The 12,378-nt window shown below is 40.6% G+C and overlaps 1 protein-coding gene across 1 annotated transcript in view; it reads right to left on the minus strand.

Annotated features, from left to right (window-relative positions):
* The window catches only part of LOC149845538 (bifunctional TH2 protein, mitochondrial-like), a 69,970-nt gene extending 59,418 nt beyond the window's left edge, over nucleotides 1-10,552 (minus strand). The window contains exon 1 of the mRNA XM_089988302.1: nucleotides 10,517-10,552. Within this exon, the coding sequence (XP_089844428.1) occupies nucleotides 10,517-10,552 (36 nt within the window). The remainder of the gene's footprint in view (nucleotides 1-10,516) is intronic.
* Nucleotides 10,553-12,378: the final 1,826 nt, after the last annotated feature.

Consider the following 12,378-nt stretch of genomic DNA (forward strand, 5'->3'; position numbering starts at 1 on the left):
AAAATATTTTGTGTCAATCAGAACGTGACATGTGTTAAAATTATTAAAATAATATTAAAATTTAAGTATTTTTTACATTTATTAAAAAATTGCAAATTAAGGTTAGTATCGGTTTTCTGCAGATCCGATACTGACAACATTGGTTTATTTCATATTAAAGGGCTTTTTCCCTTGCAACAAAAAATGGGTTTCAAAGAAAGTATAGCAGAAAAAGAATGGAGTTTGTGGTCATGTTTTACATGATATGAATATGCGCCTAAGAAAGAAAGCCCAACGACCCCACATGGGATACTTTTTGAAGTTGTCAAAAAATGAATATCAGCATTTCTAGAGTATTCACATTTTGTATATAATTCCTATTTTCAAATGTGCCCTTGGTGCTCATGAATCGATATTTTTTTATTATTATTAGATAAGGGCTATGTCACAACAACATGCAGCCTGCATGAAGCCGGAATCACTAGTAATCGCCGGTCGGCTATACGACGGTGAATTCGTTTCCACCCATCACACTATGGGAGCTGGACATGCCCAAAGTTGTTACCTTAACCACAAGGAGGAGGATGCCAAAAGCAGGGCTAGTGACTGGAGTGAAGGGGTAACAAGGTAGCCCTATGGGATCACCTCCTTTTGGGAGAAAGCTAATGCTTGCTTTCTTTGATTTTGAATGTTATTTAATTAAAGAAGATGATATCATTGGCATAAGAGATGCCATTTCTAATCTATTCATTTTTATATTTTTTGTATATGAAAAGTTAAGAAATTATCATATAATAATCGATAACTCACTACAAGAAAATGTGTTTTTCGATAAGGGAACGTAAAGCCCGAGTCGATGACTGAACCCAAACCAAGTTTTTAGTGTTCATTTGGATTTGGATTGAGATAGTGAAAAGTTCATAGCAAATCTGATCTTTTAGATGTAATTGGATTCGGATATCCATCTAATCCAGATATCTGTCTGGTTCGGTAGTAAAAAATTAAAACCTTTTAGGCACCTGATTGTAATTGGGTATAGTTTTGGATTACCAAGATTATCGAAATAGAGTTGGATTCTGTCAGATATCGAATAAAATCCAATCCATTAGCATTCATTGCTCCCTCCCAAGCAGAACATCATGGATGGATATGATATTACATAGATGGGTCCCACATATTTTTTGAGAGCCATTTGAGTTTAAGATGAGCGGCATCTACAATGTAAAAAATGAACGGTTGAAACAAAAACTAACTTGATGGTGTTCTAGCAACTACCAATCAGATCATTTCCACATTTTACATATGAAAATCGTGTTTTCAGTCTTATTTTACTGGATCTAGCATCACCATTTACATTTCGAATCCACATTCAATCTTATATCATTGGATCTTATTTAGATTTGAATTGGGATTCAGATAAACGGCACATCATTCCAATTTGTTTCTGATCAGATCAGGAAGGATCCGGAACCATCTGATCCATTTGCAGCCTTGCCCACGGCTCACAGATTTGCCTTGGGTCTGGAAGGATCCAAATGCAACGAAGGGTTTCTAACTCCATTGGCATGTTCGTCGCAAAAGTAGAACCTAGTTTATGAACCCATTACTTCCAAACGAAACGAATCCAATGCATGCAAATGGAAGCACGACCACCACGTGTCACATATTTGAGAATTGTGGACGGTGTTTGGTCCTAAACTGGCAAGCTCTGATCCACTTCAATGCAATAGTGCACGTTCATCTGGCCTAGGGATGTAAACGGGTAGAATTTAAGTCATTACCAAGTCCGATCTAATCAGATCTGACATAACCAGATTTGGAGTTGGATGGGATCAGACAAAACCGAATCCGGATCTAACTAGATTAAAATATGATATTTACACATAATCAGATTCAAGGTCTGTCGGATTTGGATGCAAAATTGTTGGGATTTTGTTTTTCATTTCATGAAGAGGAAAAAGGGAACAAAAGTGGATAGCACAGTAATCAAGTAAGGGCTCTTTGTTGGGCATTCCCCTTTCGAGAATTCCCAACCAACAATTGCACTATAAAAAAAAATTGTTAATTTTTTTTTTTTTTTAGCTTATGCTTTAGGGCTTCGCTTCAGCTTGATTGACCAGGCCTTTGGGCCTGGGCTTTTTTGTTGACCGAGTCACATGGATCCTCCCCCTGTGACCCCCCACCTATACTTGGAGGTGCAACGGGCTCCGGGGAGCAACAAGCAAACTCATTACTGAATCCGGATCCGATTAATAATTGAATCCTTAATTGGCTACCAAATCTGACTAATAAGACTCAGATTCAGATTGAATGTCCGATTACATCCAACCAGTTGACAACCGTAATCCGGTGGGTCCAATGTGCCAAACAAGGCTTGGCTCAATTTAGACCAAGCTCGCGCCCCACATTCAGGCTTTGACCAGCCACTCCATGCTACTTCACAATGTACCAATGCCAATTGACAATCAAGGCTTACAATACTCGGCCCGGCCAAGTGGGCCCAATAAGACTGATCCTCTATAGGAAAAGGCCAAAGGAGACCAGCTCAATTCGAATCGCCAGGCTGGGATTAAAGGCTGGTCAACGGTCTACGGCTGGCCAGACCTTGGCCCGGATCCAACCTGCCCTGTTGGCAGATACACCAGTACATGCAAACCTGGCACTGCGTACAACCACGTTTCATTATTTTATAGTGAAATTAGAAAGATTCCCCATAGATCAAACACATTCAAATTCAAATGTCTAAGAACATAAATTTTTTTGTAACCAATCAACTATATATATATAATATTGATTGCTATAATATGTGAGAAAATATTTACTACACTCTCATGGGTGTGAGCTTTATTTGGCCAATTCTATGAGTTGTTTTGGATGTAAAATTGTGATTTTATTAATATTGAAATTTGGAAGCATTGTATAGCTCTTAAAAAAAATTCTTATGAAACATGATCGGATGATCTAAAACATGTTTTTGAGTGAGCAAACCATAAAAGTGATATTCATGTGGCTTGATTCACAAAAAACTAAAAACTAAAAAAATGATCAATTTAGCAAATCATATAAGTTATATTGGTGTGGCTTGAGTCACCAAAAAAAAACTAGAAAATATGAAGAAACAAATGGTTTCTGCTGGAGGATATTTTTGAGAGTAGCCAATATTTTTTATACACATTATATATATTAGTAATGATACGAGTACTTACTCCCACCTAATAGAAGCTTTAGATTGTCAACATTTTTAAACTTTTTTAGTTGATTAGACACTATGGAGATTATTTATAAGCATTACTTAGTAGAAAAAAGATTTGGATCATGTGATTATAACATATATGTATCTTTTTAAAAAATTTATGACTTATAAAATCTTACTTTTATGTTAAAAAAAATGATTCTAAGCATGATTCCTATCAAATAAACTATGTTGAGTACATCCATAAAGTTTAATGGAGAAGATACAATCTACAACCATGATTTATTAGTATATGGGAGTAGGGGTGGCAATCAGGTCGGGTTGGCAGGTTGGCGGTTCAACATAGCTCAACCCGAACCCGACCCGTTTATTAAACGGGTCGGCTGTGGCAAACACCAACCCGACCCATTTAATAAACGGGTAACCCGACATGATCCGCCAACCCGTTTAATAAATGGGTTGGCGGGTAGCGGGCGGGTTAGCGGGTTGGGTTGGCGGGTTGGCGGACGGGTTGGGCCCGCCTAACCCGTTTATTAAACGGGTCAGCCGGGTTGGCATACCCCCAACCCGAACCCGACCTGTTTAATAAACGGGTTAGGCAGGTCGACCCGTTTATTAAACGGGTTGGCTTAAGCCTAACCCGAACCCGCCTTTGGCGGGTCGTGTCAGGTTTTGCCACCCCTATATGGGAGCATATACTCTGCAGCCTCTCTCTCTCTATATATATATATGTGTGTGTTAGCATAGTCTATTTCCACCCATAAATATTTTTTTTCATGATTTCAACCCCATAAATGTGTTCAGCATAGTCGATTTAATCAAATCAAGTGTTTTCCATTATACCCCTTGGTACCAATGGGGGCTCGGATTGTTTGGTAGAAGCAGCTATTGCACGTCTCCTTGTATTAGGACGTTGCAAGATCAAATCCCATGGTATCTATGTATAACTTGTAGGGTCTGCCTAACCCCAGCTTGCCTTTAATATATATATATATATATATATATATATATATATATATATATATATATATACCCGTTGGAGTAACTTACAAACATGAGTTGCTAGGGAATGCCAAAATGGAGGCAAAGGAGATATCAAATTTTAAAATAATTGAGCTAAAAGAATAATATCTAACCATGGAAAGAATCCATAAATCTAAATTGAGAGAGAGAGAGAGAGAGAGAGAGAGAGAGAGAGAGAGAGAGAGAGAGTATTTTTTTTGGCTTAGATCACTTTTTTTTATTAATTAATAGTTAGCATAAATAATCACAATTGATAGAATGGTGGTTTTTCCATCGCTTTTGTACCCAAATTTTTATTGATTGATTTACCATTTGACCGTTTGAATTAAATCTGAGGGATGTAAATTAGTGCTGCTTGTGTCGTACGGAGATAGGGCTTCAATGGGTTGACCCATTTAAGTTTCCAAATCCGACCAAATAACATATAGTCGGGTTTGGATTTGGGTTCTGGCAGTTGCTGGGTCAGATATGAGAGAGCACATCGTCGACTTTCTTTTTTCATACTATTTGGATTAACTAAACACCAGGTCGGATCAGAGTCGGGTCGGTTGGGTTGAGTTGAGTTGGGATTTGTTAGCAGGTGTGTTTGTATATTTTCTTGGGGGGAATTCGGATGAGGCTAAACATCATGCTTAAGATTAGGGGTGTCAACGGGTCAGGACCCGACCCGTACCAAACCCTATAGGGTCCGGGTATGGTGATAAATAAGAAGACCCAATTAAGACCCAGGTCTGAACCCAAAGGTCTGATTAATACATGGATCCGGGTATACTTTGTGAAAATTTATACCAGACACGGGCCCGACCCAAGTTCCGATTAAGACCCGCAAATTTTCAATGTAAAATGATAAAAAATATTATTTTACCGGTCATGGACCGGGTCTGGTTCATGTAGTTCTTAGCGGGTCTATAGTGGGTCCAATTAGACCCAGCTCCAGACCCGATACCATGCCCGGGGCCAGGTCTGGTTCTACCTGGGTCCGAACCAAACCCGACCTGTTGACACTCCTACTTAAGATTCTCATCGCAACTCGGAAGTCTGTCCATGCTGTTCATATCCAGGCCTGAGCCCATTTGGATTGGAATACAAAGTCCCAAACCCGACTATATATCTTTTTATCGACGTTTTATGATTTTTGACAAACCTTCGAATTTGGATATGAATAAGCAGGTATGCGACCAAAGATCCGATCCATTGACAGCCTATATTGAATTAATTTTCTCCTCTCCTGGCGTTTATTTTTCCTCCTGTTATTTTCTTTTACTTTTACATAAAACCATCCGTGTTTACTTGTTACTGTCCGAACCTTCCCATCTAACTGTCACAGAAGAGTATTGTGTGTTTTTCAACTGATCTAGTGGGCAGGGTTGTCATTGGATCGGGTCGGTATCGAATACCCAACTTCACCACAACCCAAATATCCAGGTATGGGTATAAAAATGCTGACCCAAAAATTATTTTGGTTAATCCGAACCCAGTCCAAGGAAGATGCAGGTCGGGTTTGGATTATCATTCTATTAGAGCCAACCTGACCCAACCCAGCTCACTCAAGTATGTTAGATACAAATTTAGTGAAAATTAAACTTCTTAAATCATACAGATCTGGGTTTGAGATTTCATTTTCTTGAACTAACAAAATGCAAACCCGAACCTGACTGACAAATATTGTGCGAGCTCTGGTGCACCTTGATGGATCGGATACCCAACCGGTTGATAGCCCTGGTGGGATATTTTGATAAGTTGGTGCATCTATGTTCAAAAGCCACCCGTTGGCTTGTCTTTGAGCACAAAAAGTTTGACTTTTATGTCCAAAAATAGTGAACAAAACAACCCCAGCAAGACTGTTTTATCACTGAACAGGGTGCATTTTCAAGCACGGAACAACCGCAAGGACCGTTTTGTCCCGGGGCAGGTTCAAAGGCACCCTTAACCTTAGGGATGTAAATTGGTTGGATTGAGGTGGGATGTAGCACATACTGGATCCAACTAATTGGATTTGGATTCAGATGAACAAAGGATAAATATCAAATGTGATTAATTACATATAATAAGATTCAAATATCATTGGGCCTCTCAAAAGAAAAAAGATTCAAATATCATTGGTAGTAAAATGCTAAACCAAATCCAAATCTGATTATTATTTGGATACGACTTAGGTTACCGAATCTATCCAATCAGAGTCGAATTCGAGTTGGATATCATATAACATCCAGCCTGTTGACATCTCTATGTCCTCCATATGGGGCTACAGACAAATCTAGCCTTGCTTTCTTACAATTTTCAAAAAGAAGTCTAACTTTATGGGAGCTTTTTGAATTTGATGAAAAGTTAGGGACTTAAAAGTATGGAAAAGTTAGGGCCTATAGCCTTATAAGATAGCCTGAATATCTTTAATTTTGGTGTCAACTGGTCGGGTTTACGCGGACCTGACCTGAACCAAACCCTATAGGGTACAGGCGTAAGACCCGATTAAGACCTGGGTCTGGACCTCAAGGTCTGATTAATACATGGACCTGTGTATAGTTTGTAATAATTTTATATCCAACTCGGACCCGAACTGAGTTTCGATTAAGATCCACGTACAAACTTTGAATGTAAAAATGATAAAAATATGGTTTTATCGGGTATGGTCCGGGTCAGGTTAATGTAGTTCTTATCAGGTCTGGGTATGATTTTTTTTATAGTGGACCCGATTAGACCCAGGTTCAGACCCCATACCATACCCAAAAAACTGGGTCCAAGTCAGGTTTCACCTTGGTCCGAACCAAACCCCACCCGTTGACACCCCTAACCTCAGGTATGCATGCATTTTTTTCAGCAGCCACCTAACCGGAAACAGACCTTCTTAGCGCCATAAGGTGGGGACCACTAAAAGAGAAACAAGAGTGGTCCATAATATCACCAATTTTTGTTCATATTGAATATGAGAGGATCTCTTCTACATGTATAAGATGCTTTATCATTCTCTAAGACATCTTGCATGCCCTGGTCCAGTTCCGTTGCAGTCATCCATTATCTCTATCTTCATACGCTTTTTAAATCTTATGATACCAGTTGTTTTGATCAACTCCGACCCTATAGATGGATTGAGCACTGCCCATTTAATAAGATCTACCCTTGGGTCTTATTTTTTCAACAAAAAAAAGTTTTTTTTTTAATCATAAAACATTGTGTTTTTGTTAACTGTTGATTTTTTAATCGACAAAAAATCTCACACAAAAGTCAGATCTTGACGATTTAAATGTCGATCTTCACTAAAATGAATGACATAGATCAATTTGGCGGAGTCCGATTTGATCTAAACAATTTGCGTCAATGAAATATTTAAGAGGGGTATGAAAATAGGGATGACATAGGGGATGAGTGAAGCTCATTTGCAGCCCAACCCCATGAAAAAGAAGCAAAAAAATTTAATCCAAATGTAAATCTTACTGCCCACAAAGGTTAACCTAACCTATAAACCACCAAAATCAAAGGTAAATCCTACTGCCTGCAAGGACAACTTTAGTGGATAGGGGCAATGGTGGTTTGTCACTTAAAATGAAACAGCCATAGTTCAAACCCCACGAGGTGCATCCCTTGCCGCAAGGTTGGAGCCGAGTGTACTCCCTTGTAAAGGGAAGGGTTCTCAAGGTATTCTAATGTGTGGTCAACGACGAGTAGGTTTTAGCCAAAAGAAACAAAAAAAATCCTACTGTTGGTGAGAAAATTCTTGGAACGATATTCAGATCACACAGTTTCACAATCATCATCATGATATAAAACATGATATAAATCATAATATGCAACAAAATAAAAAGCATAATTTTCAACAGATCGAAACAGACATAGGGAGCAAGCATGTCGGGTTCCGCATAACACCAAAATCCAGACACAAGCAAATAGACAAACAGATGCAAGAAACATAATAGAAACAACAAAGACATGTTTAAATTATGTAAAAGGCTAAGGCGTATGAAAGTACTCCCCTTAGAGAAGATTCGCCCCCACATACAGTGCAATCAGGGTCCGGCATCCTTCCCCCAGAATACAATAACCGCGACGATCAGATCGGTGCACTCCGACAAATCATTCTTCGAAAACAACCTCTACGAACCGAAGTTGCAGAAAAACCCCTTTCGGGATAACTCAAGAGAGAGAGAGAGAGAGAGAGAGAGAGAGAGAGAGAGAGAGAGAGAGAGAGAGAGAGATAGGGAAAGAGAAAACCACAAAGCTCTTCTTCAGAAATCAGTGCGTCTCAGATCTGAGTAACCCCAACCATATCCATGCTTTTATAACCCACGAATGATTATGAAACGTGGAAGGAGCCCATTGTAGAATCCGAGGCAACGTGACCCATTAACGGAAATCAAAGAGTCGAGATCTGTTAAAGGAATCCGAAGAGCCATAACAAGCATGGACTACGAGGAGTCGTGACCCGTTATCATTTCTCATAACCCGTTAAAGAATCCAAATATCCACAGAAACTTTGAGCAAAAAGATATTTTGGTCTTGATTGGATATGGCCCTAAAGGGCCAATTACCCGAACCCGGCTCGGCGGCCGGGCGTGCACGCGCGTGTGTGTAGTAGTCATCCCAACCTCTTGTTCTCAGGAACAAATATAAGAGTTTACATGTAGGTTATAAAGCCCACAACAAACTCAAACACAATCAATATGGGACTATTCCACGTCATCAAAACCAAACATTCTCTAAAACAACCCATGTTTCTTCTTTTGAATTCTCTCTCCCCTCCCTTCTTACACCTAACAAAATCAATGTCATGAATATATATCTTTTAGTGAATAATGTGTTCTATGTCTTAGTGGAGGGAGGATTCACTATTGGGACCAGTACCTTGCAAGGGGGAGGTGTGGGATGTGGCAGTTTATGATTAATATAATTAAATCAATCTCGTTATTTATAGTTTTTTTTTAAAGGCAACATCTTGAAAAGACAACCTCTTGGAAAACACAATCTTTTAAACCAGAAATGCATAAAAATTAGAACCAAAATCATTGGTTTTTAATGTGTTTATTGTGCTTAATTTCAATTTCATGTACAGTATCACTGTCAACAGAATTCACAAATTGCATAAAGACCATGGGGTCTTTGTGGGATGAAGCAATAGACGGTGAATATGTCAAAATCACTTACTTAAAAATCATCTGATCTGCCTCTCCTTTAGTACCTTCATAAAGTACTTCGCCAATCACCGAATCTACTACAATCTTAGTGTATATTTTGCAGATTTGCATCTCCTTAATGGACAATAATTAAATTCTTATAAGTCCAACCAATGCTTTGATAAAAATCCAGTGCAAGTTCACTTATGTAATTTCTTTTCCACCAAAATTCAATGCATCCTTCAAATTCATGAACTTCATGAGCCATTAAAACTCCCATAAACTAGACGTTTGTTTTAGAGGGCAAAAGAGTACTCAAAAAGAAAAAGGAGCACAAATTCAGTTCCAATCATCCCGTATGTCATCCCTATCTTCAAACTCCTCTTTGAGATTTCATTGACGCAAGCTATGATCAAATCAGACTTCACAGATGTGATCTACATCATTTATTTAGTAAAAATCAAAAATCAAATTGCCAAAATTGGACACGTGTAGGATTTTTGGCAATTCAAAAATAAAAAATGGGGAGGCATTCTCCCCATCTTCCTTACGATTTTGAAGGTGAATAATACTGAAAAAAAACTGCGATGATTTTGAAGGCAAGCACAACGATTTTGAAGGTGAATAATACTGGCCAACAGGCCATTGGAGTGGACGCCGACCTTCCTGCCGGCCAGTATTCTGGTAGAAACCAGCTAGACCCGTGCTTGTTGGAGTTAATGTCGTTGCTCGCTACCGTGTAAAGCTATATGGCCATAAGACTGTTGGGGGTTATTTCAACAGTCACAATGTTTACAAAACAAAGAGACGTGTCTCTTGGGGCTTAAGGGATTTCTCCTAAGGATGTGTCCCAAACGCGAACTGTTTACAAGTCTATAAATGCAAGAAAATGATATGCAAAACATATAATAATAGATACGAGTTGAGAGTGTGGACTGTCCTAGCGATTTCGAGCGTAACAGCACACGCTTCAGCCCACCGAATTCTATGTTTTCACATTTAAAGTTTCCTACATTGATATCAAAGCCAAGCGGTTCCTTCCCCGTGGCTATGATAGCGTGCTTACAAATTCAGAAAATTGAGCAAAGACAAGTTAGTCGATTCTAATTTCGACTTCTATCTTTGAGATAACAAACAATGAATAGAAATTGCTATTTGTGAAAACTTAAAAAAAATTGTCGGTATATATATACTGCAATAAAAAAAGGGGTTTTACCTTGCCACTGGTGGCTTGATCCTCGAGCATCGCCATGACACTGTTGTCCATAAAGGGTCAGACATAGCAGACATGCATTGTCGGAGAAGTCATAGAGCACCACCTCTGGTGAAGAGCGCCACCGCCGGAATACCTTTATCTTCACGGTGGGGACACATCACCGGAAAGGAGGAACAAAAAAAACTTGAGAAAGGGTTAGATAATACCCATTTTTTGTAGTCGGAAGTTGCTCTAACCGCCCTGCGTGCAAACGAACCAGAATCAGACCCTAAAAAAAAAGAGGCAAAATTAGTTTTTTTGGGCATCCTAAAAAATCGAGCATTGTTGAAAACAAAATTGGTTGTCTCCAGAGTCATCGACGCTGGCAGACTCTTCTCTGTTCAGTTCAACCTTCAAGTTGCCAAAGAAACTCTTGTTGGACATTATGGGTTATGGGTCCAACCCACATTGTGACCCAGTTTGACACCCATTAGTGGGTCTCATTAGTGGCCACGTAATAGGGTTAGTGGGTGGGAGTTACGTGAATGTGGAGAGACCACATTCACGTAACTGCCTTATTCTCCCATTATATAAAGGGTTAGGGGTTATGAAGATGATGAGACGTTCATAGCATTTATCCTGCCAAAACAGTTCCACAATCTGATATAGTGGAACAGGGTCCTGCTCACCGTCGACCTAAGGCCTATGCTCATTGTGGGCGTCGATCGACTGAGGAGAACGTCAAATTTCCTACAAGCACTCCATGGCGAATTCAGGTACGCTTTCTGTCAGTGTTTGTTTTATAGGATTCACCAACCTTGGGTTATGGGCCCACTGCCACACATTTCCGCTGTGCGTGGTTGTGTAGGCCCTTTCGGCATTTCACCCCGGCGTTGTCTGAATTCTGCGACAACATGTCACCGTGGGGTGACATTCTGGCAGACTATCGCAAATAGTGATGTTTGCGACAGAGGATGGCGATCTTAGTTTTCCGCAGCCTGTCACCGTGGAGTGACAACCTTCACAAGTGACCGCCAATCGCTATGGGGCGATGTTTGGTCGCCGGACGACAAATCAGATCCTTAAAAAACAAAAAAAAATGCAGAGGAGTGTTTTTACCTATGACTGTTGGGCTGCAGGGTGTTCTACCGACATAGAGGTTTTTTCCATGGAACATCACCGGAAGAGAAGGAGCTTTCGTCGTTCGATGACATGCGGCATCCGAAACCTCCCTTTTCCTGCTCTTGTGGTCATTGGGATGCAAGGTGTTTCGTCGAAGGATCGGACCATCGCCGTGGGGCGATGTGCCGACAGGATCGACCGTTGGTCGCCGGCGGTGCTGCTGGTGCCGTGCCCTTTCTTCCTTTGCCCCTTCAGCCATCGGACTGCAGTGAATCAGATGTCATCATGGGGAGACGTCGGTTACCGATGGCCGTCGGCGTAGATGCGTCGCCTGAGGTGATGAGCGTCGTCGACTAGACACCAGCGTCGGTCGTCGATGAGCGGGTGACGTGGGTCACTGGAGGACATTTGGGCATCCATAAACAACTGTCGTCACCATCAGGATCAGCCGGTGTCGAGGCTGTCGCCAGATAGACGTCACCATGGGGTGATGCAGGTGGCCGGCAACCGACGTCGGTCGTCGTTTGGTGACGTGGGGTCACCGTGGAACCGAAAAGGGCAGAAACCCTTCCGGTTTCCCTGAAAATGCAAACAGAAATCAGGTTTCTATTTCATTTTAGCAGGGGTACCAGATCGGGTCCGGCCAGGTGACCCGATGACAGACCCAATCCAAACCCATTTTGGGTGGATCGGGTCTGCCGCTTATTCTTGGATCTGACCCAGACCCATAATGGTTCCGGGTCTGGGTCTAATCTGGAAAA

The sequence above is a fragment of the Nuphar pumila genome, chromosome 2 (assembly GCF_984573655.1).
Source record: "Nuphar pumila chromosome 2, dmNupPumi1.hap1.1, whole genome shotgun sequence".
Classification (NCBI taxonomy): Eukaryota; Viridiplantae; Streptophyta; class Magnoliopsida; order Nymphaeales; family Nymphaeaceae; genus Nuphar; species Nuphar pumila.